The sequence below is a fragment of the Typopeltis vanoorti genome, chromosome 26 (genome assembly GCF_054136105.1).
Source record: "Typopeltis vanoorti isolate ZY-2024b chromosome 26, IOZ_Tvanoo_1.0, whole genome shotgun sequence".
NCBI classification, from domain to species: Eukaryota; Metazoa; Arthropoda; class Arachnida; order Uropygi; family Thelyphonidae; genus Typopeltis; species Typopeltis vanoorti.
In genome coordinates, this window is record NC_143574.1 from 18,426,675 (window position 1) to 18,452,824 (window position 26,150).

General features: G+C 35.3%; 1 protein-coding gene across 2 annotated transcripts in view; it reads right to left on the reverse strand.

The window, feature by feature from the left end:
• Positions 1–26,150, reverse strand: part of Nubpl (NUBP iron-sulfur cluster assembly factor, mitochondrial) — a 115,180-nt gene that overhangs the window by 29,973 nt on the left and 59,057 nt on the right. For both annotated transcript variants that reach the window (XM_090414921.1, XM_090414920.1), the window contains exons 6-7: positions 25,999–26,089; positions 2,962–3,055 (exon numbers count right to left, since the gene is read on the reverse strand). In XM_090414921.1, the coding sequence (XP_090271047.1) occupies positions 2,962–3,055; positions 25,999–26,089 (185 nt within the window). The remainder of the gene's footprint in view (positions 1–2,961; positions 3,056–25,998; positions 26,090–26,150) is intronic.

The window sequence follows — 26,150 nt, forward strand, 5'->3', positions numbered from 1 at the left end:
ATTCCTGATATGCTGATCAGTCGATAATTTACAACAGCAGTCTTGGAACCTCCTTTGTGCAGTGGAACTATTTTCCTCTCTTTCCACCCCCCTCGGGACTAACCCAGACATGAGACTCAAATTAAACAAAATGGTCAAGGGCACTGACAGTTCTTTAGCCGTTTCACGTACGACACGAGCTGGTATACAATCCAATCCCACAGATGTATTGACATTGAGGTTTTGTAATAGACTATTCACCTTCACTTCATTCACCACAATTCCCATATAAGCTATTGGTTCATTCATTCCTGCAATGTCACCACCTGGATGATACACTCTTGCAAGGTGCTCGTTCAGTAATTTCACTATATCAACTGATTCGGTTACCTCCCTACCATCAGCATTCTTTTAAAATCATTCTGCCATATACATTTTTTCTTTTACTTGCAACATATCGAAAAAACTGTTTGTTATTCTCTTTAGCCTGCATGGCAAATGTTCTTTCATAATCCACTTTTGATTTTCTTACCACACTTGTTACCCTTCTGGCCTGTGCTTTATACTGTTCATGTGTCTGCCGCTCACCTTTCTCCTTAAATTCCCTCCACAGTTGTTTCTTTTTTTGCAGCTCAATTGCTTCATTGCTTCATGCAAACACTTCTTAACCACCTCCCATGAACTACCAACATCCAGTCCTTGCAGTTTTACATGCCGTGGCACTGAACCAATCAAACTCCTAAGCTTGTCATTCCATACTTACCAGCCCGATAATTCCACATGTACCCTGTTTCCACACCTTTAGCCACCTCCCAAGTCAAGACCCTATGATCACTCTCACCAATTGGTGGCAACGTGGTCATATTTGTTCAGCGAAATTCTCAGATATAATTACTAGGTCAAGCACTCTCTGACCCCTAGTATTTTCCATTACATGCTGTCGCAGATAGTTATCCCTTAATAACCGCATAAAATCCAATTCCTTCCTCCCATGTGTCCTCTCCTCCTTCCAATCAATGTTACCATAGTTGAAATCTCCCATAATAAATACCCTCCTTCCACTCATTTCTTCTATTTGCTTATGCATACTATCTCCACCATCTATTCCATCAACCTGGTCTATAGCAGCACTCAACTGTATATTTTGTTCTGCTAGTTTCAATCTCACACCAAATAGCCTCAAATGTGCTCATTTCTCTATTCTGCAGTTCTACTTCTATTCTCCTTGGCTGTAGCTCATCAGCTATCATCAATAACACTCCTCCCCCCATTTTATTCTCCCTGTCACTCCTGAACACACCATACTCCCTCACATTCAATCCCACTAGCTATATCATCTTCTGTCAGCCATGTTTCACTAATGCCAATAACCTGTGGCCTGGAAGTGCCAACCAAGGTCAAAAATTCTTACTTCTTGTTCCTAATACTTCTGGCATTAGTATACATGAATTGCAGAAGCCGATTTGTCCCATCCTTATTTTGATGCCTTATACTAACTATCCCATTCTGATTTGTGGTCTTTCGTACTCGCTTGGGCATATTATACGTATTCATACTCTCAACTGTCTCCCTAAAGTCTGCATATCTACTTCCCCTCCCCCTTAATAACTCTAGTTTCCCTGATTCTGCACATTCACTTCCACTACATTCGACAACACCTTTTCAAGTCTCCATACATCAAATCCATTCAAATGTAAACCATCCATCTTATATAAATCTTTTCACCCTTCGAACTCACTCCACACATCCACAAATTCCACACCACTCCTCCTGCATAATCCACGCATAAAGTCATTAGCAATTTTGGCCCTCCTTCTATACTCTTCACTGTCATACCGCAGCAACAGACTCACCATCCTAACTCTCTCACTCTTCTCTTTTGCTATCTCAAGTAATTCCTTCAAATCCTCTCTCCTAGCCATTTTGTCTCCTTTCAAATCATTCGTTCCTCCTACTACTATCAATTCTTTCATCCTCTGCTTTTGCATTCTAATTGACTCGCTTACATCCTTAACGTTCGTACCAGGTTGGTACAATTTTGTCAAACTCTCATCTATCACACGTCTTACTAAAGAATCTCCGTACAACACTAGCTCTTTCATTTTGTTTACACTCACTATCATACTCTTATTATTCTTATTATACTTTTGCCATTTATTAGTTGGTACTCTCGGTAAACATTTTTGCCAACACTCCAGCTGCCAATTTGCCCTATGTATCGCTCTGCGTAACCGTGCGATCTCACTCATTGCATCTGTCTCATCATTTTTATTATCCGTTAATTCATTCATTCATCCTGTATTTATACCTTCATTCTCACTTTCAACGCCACTCTCACAGCTATCTGGTACTATCTCGCAAATATCACTATTCATACCTCGCATATCACTATTTTCTACATTCTCGCTTTCAACAACGATATCACTCTCACGACCTGAAACACACTTTAAATCCTCACATTCCTTACACTTTCTGCACACATTCACTCCACTATTATTGTCTAACCAGACTAACCACTCTCCTCAAAGCACACATTTCACAAATGGTACACTGAATAAAATCCTTTATATTAAAATTTTTAGACAAAGATGGCGATCTGGATGCCATTTTATTCTTTCTTATTGGCACCATGTGCCGCTAATAATCGTATCTATCAAATTACTAATTGAAATAACTCAGAAAACACACAAAAATCACACAGACACGCTAAGATACGAAAAGTAAATAATACTATGTAAGATTCAAGTAAATTTACCAATTATTATAAAATAATACTTATCTGTTCAGGAGCTCTCTACAAACACTACACACCATGTAGCCCTCTATATGAAATATATGAGCATTCCTTTGGTCCATATGATGCATGATAGAGTGCAAGTTTATTCTATTTTAGAAAAAGATGCAACACTTACCTGTAATGAGGAAAATTCCAAAAAAAATAAAATATATTTTGACATTTCAGATACTTAAGTTAACACTTACCAGTAATTGGAATATTCTGAGACAAAGATAACTGAGTATCACCTGTTCCTGGAGGCATATCAACAATGAGGTAATCCAAGGGACCCCAAGCAACCTTCAAAGTAAAATGATAACCATAAACCAAATTTTGGCTAAATGTGCTCTGTAGGGAACAAGTATTACAAAATATTTTAGTACATTAAATTTTAAAACAAGTAATTTAAGTTTCTTCGATTTACTTTTCAGATATTTCCATATAATGAATATCACATATTTAACTTCTGTAGCTTCATAGGTTTTGAAAATGCCCTGTGGCTGGAAAGACATGGATTCAAAGCTTATCCAGCACATGAAAAACCTTTATTAGGGCTTTTCAGCTAAAAGTGAGTTAGCTAGTCTCATATGGAAGTGTCAATGTTTTTTCACCTGGAAAGTAGGGATTTGGCAAACTGGCCAAAACATATGCAATTAACAGAATTGATGAAGGTTGCATAAGACATGATGCAGATAGGATTAACTGCCCTATCAGAGCATTTAATTAGGTTTCAAAAGATGCAAAATTATTTCACTGTGACAATCCTGTGTGAAGGAATATCCAGAGCATAATCTACCAGTCCTAACATGCGATACAAATGATCACAAATGTAGCTTTTATCTTCTTTAATGCAAATATTAACAAATCTGCATCACAAGAGGCCTACACTAACTGTTTTTCATACAATACCTATTATATCTTTTCATAATAGTGCTTCACAGTATAAACAACACCAGAAGAAACTGAATGATTTATTCTAATCCTTAAATGATTGAGCCTGTGATAAAACTCACACAGAACTCAATTAGACTGTTCTAGAACAAATTCAAATTGTAAGTGAAAAGGAACTAATGTCTTAACAAAACACACTCAAGGGACCAGATAAAAAACAAATTTAATTCAGAAGTCAGGCTAACGTGGTTTTAGAGTGGCTGTCTCCGGATCTTTGGCAAATTAATGCAGTCATACCTGTTGAAGTTAAGGAAGTGCTTCATAGCAAATAATGATTCTAAAAAAAAATTTTTTTTTAAATGCTCTGCAGCACAGTTGTCTTCTTCCATTTAATTTTGTGTGAAGGAATATCCAAAACATAATTTGCCAGTCCTAACTTGCCACACAGATGATCAAAACTGTAATTTTTATGTTAAACTATTAACATGTTTTATGTTAAGACTGTTATACGAAACATTTCTGCATGTTTCGCTTAACAGTCTTTCAAAGTAATTACTCCATATCAAGAATATCCTTATCTTCAGTTTTCATGTCACTTTCACGTCATCTTTTATGCTTATTACAGTACTCTTCCCTCCGTTTCAATAACCCCACAGAACACCTTGCCACCCTCCTCTAATTATCTGTATTCTTACTTCCCTTGACTTTTGTTTAACTACTTTTACACATAGCTTAGCTCTCTTACATTTTTCTCTGTATTCTTTTAGGACATCAACTGACTTATTTGCTGGAAACATTTTACATACTTTCTTCTTTTCTAGGACTGCTTCTTTAATAAGAAATAAATGTGATGGTAAATCTCATTGACCGTGTTATTGTGATGGTGATATAAGCACTATGCCGAGCACTATCCAACATTTACACCATTTATGCACTATCTCTTATACTTTACTTTGAACTCATTCACAGCAGAAGCAGCCAATATTCAATTCAAATGAAAACAGGGATACATATCAATACTTGAGGTAGAAAAAGCTAACAAAAGCCTGAAATGTGGAAAAGCAGCTGAAGATATTTGACCAGAATATCATCACCTTTGTATAATATTTTTTGCATTGTATAAGATTTATACAAGCATACTTGAAAAGAGGCAAAGAAAAACTGTGAAAGAGGAACTTGTAGAAGAACAAACTGGGCTCAAGCCAAATACAGGTTGTCAAGATCAGATTTTCACTTTACAAAAAATAGGAATCATGGGAATATAATAAGGATCTGTAGTTAACTTTTATAGATCTGGAAAAGGTATAGGACAAGAAGCCCACAGAAAAACTGTTCAAACCACAACAATTTTATGGGGGCAAATGGAACATTATACAGAGCAACTTAAATACAGACATAGTCTATATTAAAGTTGTATGTTAGCTTTTAGAATTGAAGGAAATACAGAAGGATGGTGTGATATAAGATCAGGTATGCATGGATTGCATTATGAAAGAAAGTTGCATTAAACCTGATATCAGAATCCAAGATATTAAACTTAGCTCTTTGCTTTATGCAAATGATGTACTTCTAAACAGATCCAGTGAAAGCATCCAGGATTCTTTAACTAAATTGAATAACAGCTGTAACAAATTTGGCATAAAAATCAGAAATAAAAACACGAAAACTGAAAACATGCAGGAATATAGAAAACTTCAGCTGCATTCTCGAAAGAGAACCTATAGAACAAGTAAAATATTTCAGCTGTTTAGGTACAATTTTTTAGTGAATATGATAAATTAAATTTGGAAAGAGATAACAAAATAAGTAAAGCTAGTATGATGGGGAGTCGGCTGATTAAGTTTATATGGAATAAGAGTAAAATTAGCAAAAACTAGCAATATACAAGACAGTGTCAAACCAGTTTTAAGTTATGGATCTGAGAGTTGAGTTAGAAATAAAACACTTGCTAAAAGACCACAGATATGAGAGTTCTGAAAAAAATTAGATGACTGAGTGATTGCATCAATAGCAAAATCATGTTAAAAATGAAGATATTAGGAAGAAATTTGATGTTTTTAGCATACAAGAATGTGTGAGTAGAGTTATTTTAAGGTGATATGGTCACAGAATGGAAAGGGATGAGCGAAACAGGTGTTTGATGCATAGGAAAAAGACCCAGAGAATATCAAGATATAAGTGGATTGATTCAGTCAAACGTATCATAAAAGACTGAAAAGTTAGATATGAGAATAAGTTTGGAGGAAAAACTGTTGACAGGATATTAGTAATAATGTAAACTTAATCATGTAATACTGTCATAGTAGCCTGTACACTCCTCGAGGATACAAATAAGGAAATTGTTGATGATGATTAATGCTGTTATTTCCTGTGTCTACTCTCTGCGTGTTTGTGCACATCTTTAGACCTTGGTCTTCCTCTGGGTCTCTATCCTGCCATATTATAGCATCAACTTGTTTTGCTAACCTTTTCTCACCCATTCTTATTTAAGTGGCTGTACCACCTTAGATTAGCTCTGCTCACACAATCTTGTTGGAAGTTTTTCTACTCGGTTATACTATAAATTGATGATGATGAAGGGTAATCTTCTTAAATGGCAGGCAGTCTCAAGCAGAGTGATGTGGGCAAATATCAGAATGAGGTATTAAACAATGAGATTTATTTGTGCCTATATACTACCAGAGGAAGTTCTGCTAAGGAAGAAGTGGAGGAATTTTTTGAGACATTAGAGAAGTTAGCTTGACACAAAGAAAAAGGAAAAGTTGGTTCTTGTTGGAGACCTAAACAGTGGAATAGGAAACTATTATCAGACATATAGAAATAGCTAAATTCCAAGAAGTTAGAAGCAAAAATAGAGTACAAAAGAAACAGGGCAATTGCATAACAAGAAGGAAAAAACGGGGGGGGGGGAGAGAGAGAGAGCTGGAACAATTTTACAACAAAACTATCATCATTAGCTTCAATTTTCTGATATGTACCCTAAAGGTATGTTCAGGTCTATGAGAGCACTACATGATTAAGTTTACATTATTACGAATCTTTTATCAATAGTTTTCTTCTGAATTAGTCTATTTACTTCTGAGCACTCCAATATTATTGTCATATTAAACATTTCATGCTTTTAAGGCACTTCTTACTGAATCAGTCTACCTAGACCTTGGTCTTCCTCTGGGTTTCTATCCTGCCATATTATGGCATCAAATACTTGTTTTGCTAACCTTTTCTCACCCATTCTTATTTAAGTGGACGTACCACCTTAGATTAGCTCTGCTCACACAATCTTGTTGGACGTTTTTCCACTTGGTTATACTATAAATTAAAGATGCTAAGAAATTATATTCTTGGTTTAATCCTTTATCCAAGTGTAAGCAAACAAAGTTTGCACCTGAAGTATTATCAGGACTGGGCAACTTGTGTGTAGAAGCTAATGACTTCACATCACTTGCCTTAGTATCCCATAATGCAAGGCACATATCCTTGCAGACATGTATAATGGTATGCATTATGGGAAGTGTCACTACCCAGAAGTATTTTCAGGACTTTCAGGAGTATTTTCCAGTCTGAAAATACTTCAGGTGCAAACTTTGTTTGCTTACACTTGGATAAAGGATTAAACCAAGAATATAATTTCTTGGCATCTTTAATTTATTGACACATTCTTGAATGCTGATAATGTCAAGTTCCTTTCTAATGTCTTCATTTTTAATATGATTTCTGCCATTGAATTACAGGAGGGATACCATTGGTTCCACTCCTGTAATTTTTCTCACAAAAATTAGAGGAGGGAACCAATATCTATGGTCTCTAGTCTTTGATCAAGTGCTTTATTTCTAACCAAGCTTTCAGATCCATAACTTAAAACAGGTTTGAACATTAAGTTGTAAACTACTAGTTTAGTGCTTTTGTTAATTTCTCTCTTATTCCATATAAATCTATTCAGCTGGCTATCCACCATACCAGCTTTGGTAATTCTGTTGTCTATTTCCAGATTTTAAACTGTAGTTTCACTAAAAACTGTGCCTAAATAGCTAAAATATTTTAATTGTTTTATAAGATCAGAATGCAGCTGACATTTATGTTCCTATGTATTTTTATAATTCTGTTTTTTTTATTACTGCTTTTCATGCCAAATTTGTGACAGCTGTTATTCGATTTAGATAGAGAATTCTGGCAATTTGCACAGATGTGTTTAGAAGACAACATCATATCTAATTCTAATGCCACTTTTTTGCATAATCTCATCCATATACAGGATAATCAAAATTAAAGTATCTCTGTTTAAGGCATAATAGAACTATCCAGTGATCCAAATCCTGAGAAACTTTGCAGGAATACATTGTTTGTCATGCAGAAGTGATATCTGAGGGGATAAAGTAGTAGTTCCAAAATTCACCACCATCACCATGGAGTGCTGTATGATGTACTAAATGTAGTAGTGTGTGTGTGTGTGTAAGAAGGAGAAAAATGACACAAGCATAAATGGCACGTTTTGATTCACTTCCATTATGCATTCACAGGCTGTACTGTTCAATATGTTGCCCTTCTCAAATCCACAAACTGCATCCTTTGCACAGCGTGTTTGATGGTAGAAAGTGGCTGATGGAAACTGATGTTACACACATGCTGTGTTATGTTGTCTTTCAGCACTGGCAAGTTATCAGGATGATCCCAATAAGCCATGTCTTTGAAAAATCCCCAGATCCAGAAGTCACAGGGGGTCAGATCAGATGAACGAGACAGCCATGATGGGAAACACATTACTGATCACTCTGGCTTCTGTGAAATGTTCTTGATGAACCTCCTGTATGGATTGACAAATGTGTGTAGGAGCCATCCTGAATCCATGCACAGGCACTGCTGTAGCACAATAAAATTGTTTATCATACTGCGACACCTCTCAGTAGTAACTGAGCAGGTCACAGGATCTGACTAGCAAATGTCCTCAAATAAGAATGGTCCAATGATAAACGAAGCCATAAACCTGAACCGGAAAGGGAATGCAAATTACTTGCATTCCCTTTAGGAGAATGCAAATAATTTGTTAGATTGCATGCGGTTTCAGGTATCCCATACCCAGCAACTGTGGGTATTCACAGCTCTATTCAGGTGAAAGTGAGCCTCATTTCCCCAAAATCAATCATGCAGCATTCGACTCCGCTCAAGAAAGGAATGCTAAAGTAAATGTCAGTCAACTTTCAAAGTCCTGTGGGTGCAACTCTTATGTCAGGGTTATCTTGAATGTGTAGGAATGCAGAATTCCTACAGATTCAAGATAACCCTGATGATGAATGAGCATAATTTTGATACAGCATTGGTTCAGTGCACTGCAGAAACCAGCAGAACCAGTCTGTTCCAAAAGGCAGTAGCAACTTTTCACTTGTGAAATGAATGGCTTGTGATCTCTGCCAGGTGTAACTCCCAGCCATCATACATTTCTTCAAAACAACTAATCATTTGTTGCAGAGCACATGGAGATAGTGGACCTTGTCAACATTTGTTCAGGTGACAAAATTCACAGTGTACAGCAACAGCATTGTAATTGTTTAGGTAGTACAGCTTCACGAGCAAAACACATTGGGACAAGGCTAGTGTCATGGCTGTGGACAATATTAACAACAAGAATGAAGGGAAAAATCCCATGACCATCTTTTTTAAGACCTCCCGGCACCTGCATGATATGCAAATTCCATGCATTTGGTGTTTACAATTTCCCTGATGGTGAATTTTGGAACTACTTTTTTGTTTCTCAGATATCACTTCCACATGATGCACAATTTATTCCTGCAAAATTTCGCAACGTTTGGGTCATTGGGTGATGCTCCGTAAGGCCTTAAACAGAGATATTTTAATTTTGATCACCCTGTAGATGATGAATAAGAGTGGAGATATTATGCATCCTTGTCTTACTCCTTGATTTTACATCAAACCATCTTATATTTCCTTCAATTCTAACTGCTGACTGATAACTTAAATATACACTATGTAATGATCTGTATAATGTTCCATTTACCCCACGTAATTAGAGTGTTTTGAAGAGCTTTTCACTGGGCACCTTGTCACATGCCTTTTCCAGATCTATAAAACTTAAGTACAGATCCTTGTCATATTCCCATGATTTCTCAACTAATTGTCTTCATGCGAAAATCTGATCTTAGCAACCTCTATTTGGCCTGAACTCAGCTTGTTCTTCTCCAAGTTTTTCTTCCACAATCTTTCTCAACCTCTTTTCAAGTATACTTACATATATCTTACCTAGAATATTTAGCAGACAAATTCCTCTGTAATTCTCACATTCAGCTTTATTTCCTTTTTTTTTTTAATAGATGGGAACTACGAGAATGCTACTCCAATTAGCTAGAGTTCAACTTTCTGACCAGGCCCTCTGAATTATGCAGTATAGCCACTGCAAAACTTTTATATTACCATACTTAAATATTTTTTTTACTGTATATCATCTATTCCAGCTGCCTTTCCACATTTCTAGCTTTTAATGGCTTTTCAATCCCAAGTATTGATGTGCACTCTTCTTGAAAATGTTCTAGTATGGTTCACTGCTTGTTTCACTTAACAAGCTTTCAAAGTAATTACTCCAGACATCTACAATATGCTTATCTTCAGTTTTCATGTTACTATTATCGTCTTTGATTCCTTTTACAGTACTCTTTTCACCATTTTTAAGCCCTGAGAATATTTTGCCATCTTCCATATTCTTACTGAAGTCTTCCTATGACTTTTATCTAATCACTTTTCTATATAGCTTAGATCTTTTAATTTTTCTCATATTCATTTAAGGAATCTACTGACTTATTTGCCACTAACTTTTGGTATACTTTTTTCTTTTCCAGGACTGCTTCTTTAACATTTTGTGACTACCATGGGGTTCTTATTTTTCTATCCTTACAGAAAACTTCACCACATACCTCCCTAACTTAATGTTTTCTTCAGAGTTTGCCACTGAGACTCCAAAGTTTGGTTCATGTTTTCAAAAACTGCTTCAAATTTTCTTCAATAATGTTTTTATAATCAAGTCTACAATTTACCTGTAAAAGATGCTCAATTTTAATTCTTTTTAAACCTTTCTTACATACTGTTATTTTTCATGTGATATTCAGTTTTATCCTACTTAAAACTAAGTGATGGTTCCAATTTCAAATCCTTCGTAAATTCTTGTATCCTGAATCAGTGTGAAGATATCACTATCAACAATGACATAGTCAATACAGTTTTTCTTATTTCTTGTGTCTTCTTTCCATATGAACTTGTGCAAATCTTTATGTTGGAACATGGTATTAATAATTACTAACACCATGTTCCAACATAAAGATCTGTCCTGAGCAGAGGGTCAGCAAATACTTACCATTATTATTAGATTGGCCATTTTCTTCAAATTTTCCCAAAACGTTCTATGCCTAGTGGTATTCATTTCTTACTCTGCTGTTCAGATCTCCAACAAGAACCATTTTTCCATTTTGTTTATGTCAGCTGCCTGTTCTAATGACGTAAGAAATTCCTCCATTTCTTCCTTAGAACAGCTTTCTGGGACCATAAGCACAAATAAGTTTCAATGTCCATTTCCCTACTTTGAAGTTTGTCCATATAACTCTACTTGCTACCTTCCAAGTGAGAAGTTTATCTCCATGTTTGGTGTTGAATGCTATCACTACTCTTTCCTTTCCTTGATCATTATTGCTTGAATATAACATCCTATACTTATTATTTAATAAGATTTCACCTGTTTTTGTCTTCTTGGTCCTAGTCAGCAATGCCAATTATGTTCATGTGGTACTTTTTTTAAATTCTTCTGCAAGTTCAATTTCCTTTCCATTAATACTCCTTATATTGATGGTTTCTATCTTCATTTCTTCTGATGATGAGTTTATTCTTCTTCTTCTAGGTACTGAGTTTGAGCTTATTCCAGAAAAGGATATATGTAAGCCACAACCAAAAACCCATAAAATAATAAAATACATGAAAAAAAAAATAACAGAAAAGGCATAAATGCAAACAATAAATTTAGAAAAATTAGTAACTGATTTTCAAAATTTCTGGAATGATGATAATAAAGAAGTAAAATTTTATATAGAATGATCGAATAGAAAAATATTACAATGTCAGAACTAAAAACTCAAGCATCAAACTATAGGCCTATCTGTGTGTCAGGTGTTGTGGTTAAGTTGTTGGAGAAGCTTGTGAGAACTAGGATCCAGAGTTGGGTTGACAACAATGGTATAATCTTTGATGGACAGCATGGATTTGCTAAAGGGAGGTCATGTTTTAGTAATTTGCTTACTTATTACAATAAAGTGACTGCTTCCTTGGACAGAGGAGAAGGATACACAGTAATATACTTGGATTTCGCAAAGGCTTTTGATAGAGTACCTCATGATAAGTTGACAGTCAAACTAGAGCAGATGGGGTTGGATATTAGATTAGTGCATTGGATTGGAGACTGGCTATCTGATAGGTATCAACAAGTTGTGTATGGGGGTGCAATATCCAGGAAAAGGAAAGTCACTAGTGGAGTGCCTCAGGGGTCTGTTTTAGGGCCATTACTATTTAACTTATATATTAATGATATTGGTGAAGATTTGGATGGAGATATTCAGTTGTTTGCAGATGATGCAAAGTTGGGACGAACCATAAAGAGTAGTGAAGATGTTGTGGCCTTGCAAGAAGACTTGAATAAATTGAGTGATTGGGCAAGCAAATGGGGATGTGAGTTCAATGTTGCAAAATGTAAAGTTTTAAAATTTGGAAAACAAAGATGGGATGCAGAATTTATGCTTGGTGAGAATATATTGTTGGAAGTAGAGGAAATAAGAGATCTGGGGGTGATAGTGGATAAGGATCTAAAATTTAGGGGACACATCGCCAAAATTGTGAAGACAACACAAAGACTTCTGGGAATGATGCGGAGGACACTGACATGTAGAAGTAGGGAGATACTTGTTCCAATGTATAAGGCTTTGATTAGGCCACACTTGGACTATTGTGCCCAGATTTGGTCACCGGGTTTTCAGAAGGATGAAGAGATGTTGGAAAGGGTCCAAAGGCGACTGACTAAGGTAGTTTCTGACCTCTGGAATGTTGAGTATGAGGAAAGATTGAGAAGATGTAATTTGCAGAGTCTCGTGGAGAGAAGGAAGAGGGGAGATATGATAGAGACCTACAAGTTGGTAAGGGGTTGTTATAGGATCAATGGTAGAGAAGTTCTACAGAGAATAGTGGGAGATCAGGGGAGAACCAGAGGTCATCCCTGGAAACTGTATAAGGAGGGTGTGAGTAAGGGAGTGAGAGGCAGGTTTTTTTCGTGCAGAGTTGTGAGTGATTGGAATGCCTTGCCTGAGAGCGTGGTGTCTGCAAGTAGTTTGAATGTATTTAAGACACGGTATGATGAGATGTGTGTGTAAGATAAAAGGACCTCCTAGATGAGTCTTTGACTCCATGAGGTCTTGTTTAATAATAATAATAATAATAATAATAATAATAATAATAATAATAATACAATAAATAAGAAGAAAAAAGGAAAACAGCAGGAGAAGACAATATAAACATTGAACTGTATATAAATTCAGGTGAAAAATTTATGAAAGACTCCTAAAATTCTTTAACGTGGTCTGGATTTCTGGAAAATTCCATCCTTGGAAAAAAAAAGCACTGGTTATTCCAATTTATAAAAAAAGGAAATAAAAATGACTGCAATAACTACAGGAGAATTAGTCTGCTAAATGCTGGGTACAAAATATATGCAGGAATATTAAAAGAGTAACTAAACAGTATCATAGAGGACTACTAGAAGAATAGAATGGATTCAGAAAAGGTTGCTCTTGCATAAATACTCAATTTTCATTCTAAAAATATTAACTGAAAAGCAAAGAGAATTTCAAAAAGAAACACACATGGCCTTCATTGATTATGATAAAGCTTTTGATAAAATTAATACACAAACGTTATTTAAAATATTAACTGATCTAAATATACAAAACCAGTTCTTACAGTCTATTCAAGAAATATACACAGGAAATAAAATAGCAGTCAAATCAAAACAAATATGACATATTAACACAAATACAGCATGGATGTATCCTATCACCTCTACTTTTTAATATATATATATATATATAAATAAAATTAAAACAGCTGTAACACATTTGGTAAACATATAAACCCATAAATAAAGATAGATATTATTTGCAGATAATCAAATTGTATTAGCTACATCAGAAGATGGTCTACAGAGATAGGAAAAATCATTAAATGAAATTTCAGAATAATATAATATGAGAATATCAAAAATAAAGACGAAAATAATTCCTTTCAAAGGAGAAAACCCAATAAGAAGTAAAATAGTAACATACCATAAACACTTTCAAATACCTGGCATATGACAGATCATATTATTATTATTACGGGTATCTCCATGGAGTCAGTAGACTCATCGCGGGAGACCCAAACTAGCAAAACAATATCTGTCATATCTCTTCTTGAATTCATCTACAGACGAAGAGCTCACAACTAAGTCAGGCAATGAATTCCACTCATTCACCACCCTCCAGGCAAAAAACCTTGTTCTGACACCTTTGTTAACCACACTCTTCTTTAATTTCCAGAGATGACCTCTTGTTCTTCCATCACTATCACACAGCTGAAACATTTCCCCTGCATCAATCCTATAAAAACCTTTTAGTAATTTGAATGTTTCTATCATATCCTCTCTTCTTCGCCTATCAACCAATCTCTGCAATCCACAAGCTCTCAATCTATCAATGTAGGGAGCATTTTTTATATCACTCACCAACTTGGTCACTCTTCTCTGAACCCTCTCCACAGCCTCCTCATCTCCAAGGAATCCAGGTGACCAGACCTGAGCACAGTAATCCAAATGTGGAAGTATCAATGCTTTATAAAGGGGAATAATAACCTCTTTATCTCTGGATGTCAGTGTGTTCCTCAACAACCAAGTAATCCTATGTGCAATCTTGGACACCTTAGCAATGTGTCCTCTGAACTTCATCTCCCTATCTACCAATACCCCTAAGTCCCTAGTCTCATCTATCTCTTGGAGTACCTTTCCATCGATGTAGTACACAGCTGGTAATCTTTTAATCCCAAAATGCATGACTTTACACTTTTCCACATTGAACTGACATCCATTTTCTTTTGCCCATTTTACCAGCTTATTTAAATCCTCCTGCAAACTTTCAACATCAGCTTGATTTTTTATTGCACTACACAACTTTGCATCATCAGCAAACAACTGAATATCTCCCTTTAAGCCGTTTCCTATATCATTTATATACAAATTAAACAACATTGGCCCAAGCACAGAGCCCTGAGGCACACCACTGGTCACCTGCCTCATTCTGGACTCGGCTCCTCCATACACCACCTTATGGTATCTCTCCCTGAGCCATTCTCCTATCCATATCACCAATTTAATATCCATTTCCATCTGCTCCAATTTGCGTAACAGTGTTCTATGGGGTATCCTGTCAAAAGCCTTAGCAAAATCCAGAAGTACCACTGTGTAGCCAGTTCCTTTGTCCAACTCAGATGTTATTCTATTATGAATAGTTAATAGATTGCTAAGGCAGGATCTACCTTTAACAAAACCATGTTGGCCTCTATAGAGTATCATATCCTGATCCACCCATTCTTGAATTTTGTCTTTAACCAACTTTTCCAATACTTTTACCACTACTCCTGAGATGGTGATTGGTCTGTAATTCAATACTGCAGTTTTAGAGCCACCCTTATGCAAAGGAACCACTTTGCCTAACTTCCACTCCCTAGGGACCATACCAGAGTTCAAACTTAAGTTAAATATCCAGGTGAGAGGGGTTGCACATTCACGCAACACCCGAGCTGATATTCCATCTAAGCCTACCGCAGTGTTTGCATTTAAGTTTTGCAATATATTTAATATCCAGGTATTTGAATGCATAATACACTGGCCTCATAGCGTGATTGCTTTGGTCACAAATCTAAATAAACCTCATCCAAGAAACCCAGGTGATCAGTTTATTGCTGTAATCCATGGATATGTAAAAGCCTTATTAATAAGGAATATTAATTTCCTTATCTTTGCATCTTACTGTGCTCTTCGATATCAAGTAACCTTATGAGCTATCTTGGTCACTTTTGTGTACACCCTCTGAACTTCAATTCCCTATCCACACTAGCTTCACCAATTTCCTGGGGTACAATTCTATCAATGTAGTACAAAGTTTGTAATCTTTTCATCTCAAAATGCATAACTTTACACTTTTCCAAAAACTGGCATCCCATTTAAAAATTATTCTGCAGGCTCTCTATGTTTCCCTGATTAACTATTATGCTATCTAATTTTGCATCATTAGCAAACAGCTCAATATTTCCCTTCAAATAATTTTCCATGTCATTATGTACAAATTAAATAGTAGTGGTCCAGGCACAGAGCCCTGAAGTGCACTACTAGTCACTTGCTCTCTCCTAGATTCGGCTGTTTCATTTACTACTCTTTATCATGTTGCCATCCTTTTTATCTAACTCAACTGTCACTCTATTAATGGATTAAATTACTAAGAATGACCTATACTTCACAAAGAGTATCATATAGAATTCCCATAGAGCATCATATTCTTATCCACCCATATCTGGATTCTGTCTATGACCAACTTCTTCAATATCTTTACCACCACTCCAGAGATACCTGTAGCGTATCTGATGAATTTCATTCAGATATACATTTTATTTATATTTTATAAATTAGGTGACTTTTATTAAGCAATCTTAAAACACCAGAAAGAAATTGGGATAATTAAAGCGTTTATTCCCCCCACTCCTTTGTTTATCAAAAAAAAAATTTTTATATGATTCCCATGAGTGGGTTAGGAATTTTTTTTCTCTATTTTTTATTAGTTTTCTAATTTTTGTTTTGTATTGTTATTTGTTTTTTTACATAAACTGAAACCCTACTCTAGAGACTGTGAAACTTTTTCTGGCCACTTCAGGCCTCCAGTAAGCAGGATGGTGGTTTTACATTGGGTGATGGAATTCATCTCTCACCTAAAGACAGTTACAAACATTCACACCTCCACACCAGTGCCTCTGTAGTGCAATAAAAACTACAATATATTGCACCCTTCAATTGGAAAATGTCTAAGTTCAATTCTCGTCGTTATTAGAGAACTCTTTTTATGGGCTTTTTACATGAAAGTGAGTTAGTCAATCTCATATAGAGGTAACAGGTTTTTTCTACCAGAAACTCAGGTTTTTTAATCCACATACAGGCAAATCAGCCTTCAGAACATAGCAATTTACAGACAAAAAATACTATTGGTGATGGGCAGTAGATGGTTGTGTATAGCAGGAGAATTAAGTAGTAGGGGAGATGGTTAGATGTATGTAAGGTGGAGTAGAGTGCCCTCCTGCGATTGGACTCCTTGGAGATGTCATGCAATAATGATAATCCTTGTCCACGGTGTGATTTGAACCAGTGATCTTTTGGTTGGAGAGCAGATACACTAACCAGGCAGCAAATGTAATAATAATGTCTTTTAATACTCTATCATAAAATTTAATTTAGCATCATAATGAAATTCACTTGTCTTTGTCACTACGAAAAATATAAAAATTATGTAATTCATTTTATAAAATATTGTTATTAAAATAGTTTGTAACTTTAGTTTATGTTATAAAGTATCACAAAACTTTAGCAACATTTCATAATAGCATCCGAGACAATGCATGAAGTTGACAATTTTCAAGTTCAGTTCAAGAACTGCACTTATATATAACTATATATAAGTGCAGTTCTTATATATAAGTTATATATAACTATTTTCAGCCAACAGATAAAGAAATTATCATTCTTTTACTTTAATAAATGACACTGCATAATAAAACTGCCTTTTTTTCCCCTTTTTTTTGATTACCTGCAAATTTATTTTACATGTTGTTTTGTTGAACTCATTCAAAGAGAACACCACTGAGTTATACCAGCAGTTTGAAGCTGGCATGCACACACATTTGAGGCATCTGGACAGCTAAGCAACAGCTGTTTGTACATGGTTGTGGAGACAAAAAAAAGAGAATATAGGTTCTGGTTAGAGAGAAGAAGGTTACAGGAATGTATTCAGAGACCTATAGATTTATCTGAAAGTATTTATTCAAATGGTATATGAGCACCAGAAGATAAAAATCTAGAAGAAGGCCTCTAATTCTTGTTTTAAAAGAATAAACAGCAAGCTCAAGTTTGGAGAGAGCAAATTCCAATACTAGTTTTGGTCTAGTATTTATTTAATCCTACGTTTGTTTCCATCAACAGATAGAAAGTTTTTTTTCCCCTTTAAAAGTATTCTTCATGATAGTGTGTGTTACAGAATAATAAAGACAGGAAAACTATATTTAAATGACAAAAGGAACTGAATTCATGTAATGAAGATGTGTCTAGAGAAATGTAAGCCAACAGTTTATATATAACTATTTTCTCTTTATGGATAACTTCCTGGAGCAGGGTAATTTTTCTGAAAATTGTTTACAATGAAGTTTACTTGAAATAGGACAAGGTTCTTTATTTGCAAACAGTGTTAACCTTGAACCAGTGTGAGATGACTCTTATATGGAAATGAATGTAGTAAAAAAAACAAGCTGTAGTAGTTGTTAATCTTACAGAGAATTAATAAAGGAATTTGTTTCTTTTATTTGTTGTTAGAAGAATTTGTTTTTTTATTCCTGAAATTAAATTGGCATAATTGTGTGTGTGAGAGAGAGAGAGAGAGAAGACATATCACTTATGGAATCTTTTTAAATGAATTTTATGTAAATAATTTATATCTGTGTAGTTTTATTTCAATTAAACAATGTGTTTTTGTATTACAATTCTCTTGTCTTGTTTACAAGACTAACATAAGTTATTATTATTATTATACCCTCCATGAAGTCAGTTCTCACTGTGGGAGGTTATAATTCTCTCCAACTTTGTATCATCAGCAAACAGCTGAAGATCCTCAGTCAGTCCACATGATATATCATTTACAAACAAGTTAAACAGGAGGGATCCCAAGAACAGAAGCCTGGGGAGGAACACTGGTAGTTACCCTCCTTTCTTTTTTGAGAAACTGCTCCATCCATACACAACTGACAACATATTTATCATATTGAATGTTAAAATCCTTAACATTTCCCAAACAACATATTCCAGTAATGCATCCCATTCAATGACAATTCTACAGGTAAAAAAATCTATTCCTCACATCCCTCTTTACCACACTTTTACATAACTATCGAAGATGACCTATGTTTCTTCCCCTCTTGCCTTCTGCTATTTTTATAAACCCTCTAGATTAATCTGATAAAATTCCCTCACTAACTTAAACATCTCTATCATTAGCTCTTTTTCCTCTTATCCACCAAACTCTCCAGCAATCCATATTTCTTCAACCTCTTTCCATAGGCAGCATTCCAGAATCTTGATAGAGCAATCCCTCAATTAATGCATTCTTTAAAACGGGCACATTAATCGAAAGCATACTAATCAAATATAATAACCTATGGGAAAAAGTATAATTTATTCCTAGAATTTCTTTTTTTGACCCTTAATTTTTTTTTTTATTAAAAAGAATTAGGTTATGTCTCAGGGCCTAGTTAAAAGAAAACCATGAAGCTGAAAGACAATAAAACATATTTAGAATATAAATTTATTATTCTACTTCTTAACAAAGAGTTGAGTTAATTGGCAGACATTCTATTCTTTTTTTCATACAACTGATGGTATGACCCTATTGTCTCTTCTACAAATTTTACTGCTTCTCTCTTCATCAGGGTCAGCATCTAAGCATTGCTGCTTAAAAACTTCAATTGTACGAAAAATATTTTCAAATTGTTTCTGTGAAATCTCTTTTGACTGACTGTCAGTGGTAAAATTTTCTTCATATTCTTCAGGATCGTTCTGCTGTACATCTCAATTTAGCAGGTCAGAATCACTCAATTCCCCAGAATGAGATTTAATTAACTCTTGGACATTATCAATGTCAATCTCATCAAAACCTAGTTCACGCCCAATGTTGGCAATTTCCTCAACAACATTAACCATTCATTTGAAAAGCTTCTAAAATCACTTGCATAATGTGCTTCCAAATGACTCACATATTGTAAGTAGTAATTTCATTCAACTTTGCGACTTTATAACCAGGCTGAGATTTCTCTGATTTGGCCAGAAAGTCTTGGAAGGCATTTGCTTCCAAAAAAAGGCTGGTTTGTTTCATCGACATTAAATATTTGCTGGTCACAACAGCTTCCCCAATTTTCTTCAAAATCTCTGAACATCTCATCAGTTCCTCCAAAATGGATAATTAGAAAAGGTACTAAAGAAACTTTTATTTTCTGATGAACCATCCCATGATAACACAGAAATTAATTACAAAGGCACAGTATCTGTTCCATAAGTTGGCAATGCATCAAGAAAAATAGCCAAAATATTAAAGGCAGTCAACATCGGAATGGCCTTCAAACCAGTCAACACCTTGCAAAGCTTTCTGCACTCCCCTAAAGATCAAGTTCCAGTTTATAAACATCTGTATGTATACAAGATTCTGTACTCTTGAGGAAAGATATACGTATATCAGACTGGGAGAAGTTTCGAAATCTGCGACAAAGAACATATGTATGATGCTGAAAACAAACAGGAAGAATAAAGCAGACTCATAGTGCACATCTTCAAAGAACACCACATGGTAAATTGGCAGGCATCTTCCATGCCATACTTAGAAGAGAATTACTTTGACGGGTTGTTCAAGGAGTCTTCCAAGGTGATTCGCTCAAAAGGCATACTAAGTAGAAATCAAGGAATGATTCTTCATGAGATCTGGAAGTCATTAATTAACATATGTAAAATTAAAAATCTGTCCTATGCCAGCAATCACACACAAAGTTTGTACAACAATGGAGAAACTGGATGTAGGCGAGTGAACATGCCTAACGATACTCATGATTAGACTATAATTCAGTATTTTCAGCTGTAGATATTAACTGCTGTTGGAAAACGTTTGATTTTTTGCCACTGTTTATTTATGTTAAGTAGCTTCCCTCTTTAGTATAAATAAATAATTGTATACGAGTTAAAAAACCTGGCTATTTCTCTGACTGACTCTTTCGCTTCCAATTCTTCTAATACTTGCCTCCCTTCTATATATTGCATGGCATTATTTACACTAGTATGATATACATTGATAAAGTGCTCATTCGATAATTCCACTGTATCCTTTGCAACTCTCACCTCTGCTGCCATGACTATCCACCAGTGTCAACCTTCCATGATTATTCTTCCTCTTGCTTGCCATATAGCAGAAGAATTCCCTTCAATTAACCATATTTTTATAATGGCATCTTATTTAGATATACTAGCCTGTTCATTTCAACTTCACACCACACAAATTCAAAATCTGCACATGTAATATCAACTTTCACACTCTGCAGACAGAATTCCTCTGCAATCATTAACAGCACTCCCCACCTCTTTTGAGCTTCCTATCCTTCCAGAAAATTATATACCCTTCCATTTCTATTCTCGATATCACATCATTCTCAGACAACCAAGTTTCATTTATACCAATTATCTTTGGGCATACTGACTCAATCAATACAACAAACTTAGCTCACTTATTTCAAATACTCCTTACATTTGTATACAAACATAACAATCCCTGTGTCTTTGAGGTCATTCTACCAGTACCAACATTCTCTACTCTAGCTGCTATAATGTATGAGATTGTAATAGTTTGAAGAAAAAAAAAATTAATTTTTTTTAGGTGCAAGAATAAACAAAAACACTAAGGAAATATATATAAACACGCACGCACGCACACACACATATATATATATCATACACATTTTCTTTTAAACATACTGACTGGTGTATAATTCATTACCACTGTCCTGCAGCCTCCATAAATGAAGCTATTTTGTCATGCATCTGTTTCATTGGGAATACCAGAGCTGAGACTTAAGTTAAACACCCTAGTCAGAAGCAATGTCAACTGCTTTGCACATTCTCATGAGCTGATATCCCATTTGATCCCATGGGTGTTTATTTTTTTTTTATCCCACACATAAAAGGCAGAAGAGCCTATAGCAAACAGATGCCACCTGGCATCTGTTTGCTATAAAACAGATGGTATAGTAATCAAAAACCAATCCAGATTGGTTTTTGAGAATTATGGCTGAAACAAGGCTATGTCTATTAATTGATGATTAAAAGATGCTGGGCAGCTGTAGTATGAGTTCCTATAGATCTAGCAGAAATATGAGGCATAATAGATGCTAGTTCTACTGAACAATGGCCATGAAAATATCTGTAGAAGAGATGCAATGCAGAAATTGATCTTCTGTGGGATAGTAGCTGAAGAGAGTCTGAAAGAAAAGTGTAATTTATCAACCAGACTGTCCATTTCTAAACAGCATCAAGAATTTTTAGGGAGGATTGTAGATCATACTCTTGCAAAGTAATCAATAACTTAACTATTCCATCACCTTCCTACTGTCAACACTTGTTAAAGCTTTCCTTCCATAGTCATTCATTCTTTTACTCATCACATAAAAAACTCTTTTGGATTTTCTTTCATCTTCTGATTTTGTCTTCCTTACTATTCTTGTCATTTTTTTTTTCTTTTCTTGTGTCTAGTACTACTCATTGGCCTGTTGTTCATCTTTCTCCTTATATACTCTACACATTCCCCCCCCCTCCCTGCTCCTACTTAACAATATTATTCACTCATCTAATTCCTACTTGATTTATCACTGATCAACTGACAGACATAGCCTTGTTTGGGAGGAAATAAAACAGTAAAATCTTTCTTCCCTTGATATTTATTTATCTATGTGAAACTCTATTGAAAAAACACACTGTGTGATCATAAATCCAGTCTTCAGTGATCTTTTGAAAGCCTTATTTCAAAGCTTGACCACTACTCCAACTAATTCAGGTGTTTTCATCATACACGCACAATGTACTTAAAGGAAGCAAAACAAATATAACTGCTTTAGCGATCCATCCTGTTTTGGATGCATAACCTTCTAATATGATTCAAGATATGCTTTACAATGTACAATACTTTAACAAATATGCATATTGTTCATAATATATGTTATTTGTTAAATAGCCGTAAGTTAGCAAATACATATATTGTTTGCATAGAAGAAATGTGCTTCTTTGCATCAGAATGTTTTCAATGATATCTGTGCAAATTAAGAGGAATCCTTTGATACTCTTAGACCTTAGTCTATGTGTAACAAAAGATCACCATTTCATAGACATTACTTACAGAAGCAAAGTCTTCTTCTTCCTTCTTTGCATGGTAGACACCATATGGAAGTCAATGATTGTCAAAGGCTGTTATGCAATAGCACAAAAAAATAAATGGAAGCAGAACAGCCATTTTCTTTAAAAGTAACTATTGCATGCTGTAGGAGAGTGTCAACACTGTTTAAGAGGAAACAGAATTAACGACAAGTACAATGTATGCTTTCATCTGAGACTCAGATCAACTCATACTAACTCAACCCATGCTCAGATGTAATTATGGTTGTTTTGAATTATGACCAAAGCATCTAAGGTTATGAGACCAGTGTGTGTGTGTCTGTTTAATTCTGTCTCCTCTTCTAACCAATTTGCGTGATTTGAAAGAAGAAAAGCTATATTTCCAGGAGAAAAACTCAGCCACCACTGTATGAGACCAGCTAATTCCATAATCAGAAAAATAAGAAATGGTGGGCTCGATGGTTATTACTTATTCTAAGACTACTGGTTTTGGAGGGTACTTGGAACAAAATTCCTATATTAGCAGAATCATGATTTGACAGTTCAGTCTTTGTTATTGTTGGCAAGAGAAAGAAGATCTAAATAAAGAGAAAAGGGGCATGAAGCAAGAGGTAAAAGACTTGTCAACATGCCACCCAGAGGAACCAGGTCTCTTGTTCATGTGTGTGGCTTCAAGGGTGCCCTGTTAATCAAAATTAATTCAACATTATAAAGAGAACTATTATTAAGAGATCCTCCGTAGCTCGGTTGATATATGGAGGTAGGGGGCTTTTCCCCCTGGAAACTCAGGTTTTTCATTCCTCAGAACAGACAAACTGGCCCAGTGAGCACACATAGATTACAGTCATGAATATTGCCCTTTGGGGATGCAACAGAGGAATGATGAATCGGCTGCATTAATTCGTCATAAGCCCCTCATTAGGGGGGACTTAACCTATCCTAAGGGATGGATGAGAAGAATAGGATAGGATTATTATTAACTACCCAATCCATCATGATAAATATATCACCATCTTACACTCCTTATCCATGTTATTTCAACAGTAGCTCAATGGCAACATTGATTTCAATGGCTGGTATACTACGTATCAATGTTTTGGTTGACAGTTGCACATATAATGGCCAGTGTGAAGATTAACCTAAACAAGTGACAATGGTTTGCAGAAGTCCTTCTAATTTATATCAGGAATGAAATCAATAATATAAATGAAATTCTTTCAAACTAAAGCATATGTCTGTTGTAATAGTAGACACAATATCATTTACACTAGTATTACCTGCCGTAAAAGCTTTCCAATAGCAGACATGACCATCAAACCTCTCCACACAATTTATCTATGTGAAACTCTATTGAAAAAACACACTGTGTGATCATAAATCCAGTCTTCAGTGATCTTTTGAAAGCCTTATTTCAAAGCTTGACCACTACTCCAACTAATTCAGGTGTTTTCATCATACACGCACAATGTACTTAAAGGAAGCAAAACAAATATAACTGCTTTAGCGATCCATCCTGTTTTGGATGCATAACCTTCTAATATGATTCAAGATATGCTTTACAATGTACAATACTTTAACAAATATGCATATTGTTCATAATATATGTTATTTGTTAAATAGCCGTAAGTTAGCAAATACATATATTGTTTGCATAGAAGAAATGTGCTTCTTTGCATCAGAATGTTTTCAATGATATCTGTGCAAATTAAGAGGAATCCTTTGATACTCTTAGACCTTAGTCTATGTGTAACAAAAGATCACCATTTCATAGACATTACTTACAGAAGCAAAGTCTTCTTCTTCCTTCTTTGCATGGTAGACACCATATGGAAGTCAATGATTGTCAAAGGCTGTTATGCAATAGCACAAAAAAATAAATGGAAGCAGAACAGCCATTTTCTTTAAAAGTAACTATTGCATGCTGTAGGAGAGTGTCAACACTGTTTAAGAGGAAACAGAATTAACGACAAGTACAATGTATGCTTTCATCTGAGACTCAGATCAACTCATACTAACTCAACCCATGCTCAGATGTAATTATGGTTGTTTTGAATTATGACCAAAGCATCTAAGGTTATGAGACCAGTGTGTGTGTGTCTGTTTAATTCTGTCTCCTCTTCTAACCAATTTGCGTGATTTGAAAGAAGAAAAGCTATATTTCCAGGAGAAAAACTCAGCCACCACTGTATGAGACCAGCTAATTCCATAATCAGAAAAATAAGAAATGGTGGGCTCGATGGTTATTACTTATTCTAAGACTACTGGTTTTGGAGGGTACTTGGAACAAAATTCCTATATTAGCAGAATCATGATTTGACAGTTCAGTCTTTGTTATTGTTGGCAAGAGAAAGAAGATCTAAATAAAGAGAAAAGGGGCATGAAGCAAGAGGTAAAAGACTTGTCAACATGCCACCCAGAGGAACCAGGTCTCTTGTTCATGTGTGTGGCTTCAAGGGTGCCCTGTTAATCAAAATTAATTCAACATTATAAAGAGAACTATTATTAAGAGATCCTCCGTAGCTCGGTTGATATATGGAGGTAGGGGGCTTTTCCCCCTGGAAACTCAGGTTTTTCATTCCTCAGAACAGACAAACTGGCCCAGTGAGCACACATAGATTACAGTCATGAATATTGCCCTTTGGGGATGCAACAGAGGAATGATGAATCGGCTGCATTAATTCGTCATAAGCCCCTCATTAGGGGGGACTTAACCTATCCTAAGGGATGGATGAGAAGAATAGGATAGGATTATTATTAACTACCCAATCCATCATGATAAATATATCACCATCTTACACTCCTTATCCATGTTATTTCAACAGTAGCTCAATGGCAACATTGATTTCAATGGCTGGTATACTACGTATCAATGTTTTGGTTGACAGTTGCACATATAATGGCCAGTGTGAAGATTAACCTAAACAAGTGACAATGGTTTGCAGAAGTCCTTCTAATTTATATCAGGAATGAAATCAATAATATAAATGAAATTCTTTCAAACTAAAGCATATGTCTGTTGTAATAGTAGACACAATATCATTTACACTAGTATTACCTGCCGTAAAAGCTTTCCAATAGCAGACATGACCATCAAACCTCTCCACACAACTGGAGATTTCTCATCAACTAAAAAGCCCATAGACATGCTGAAAGTGATGTATATATAAGTTAAAATGCCTAAAATAATAAAGATTCTAATATAATAAT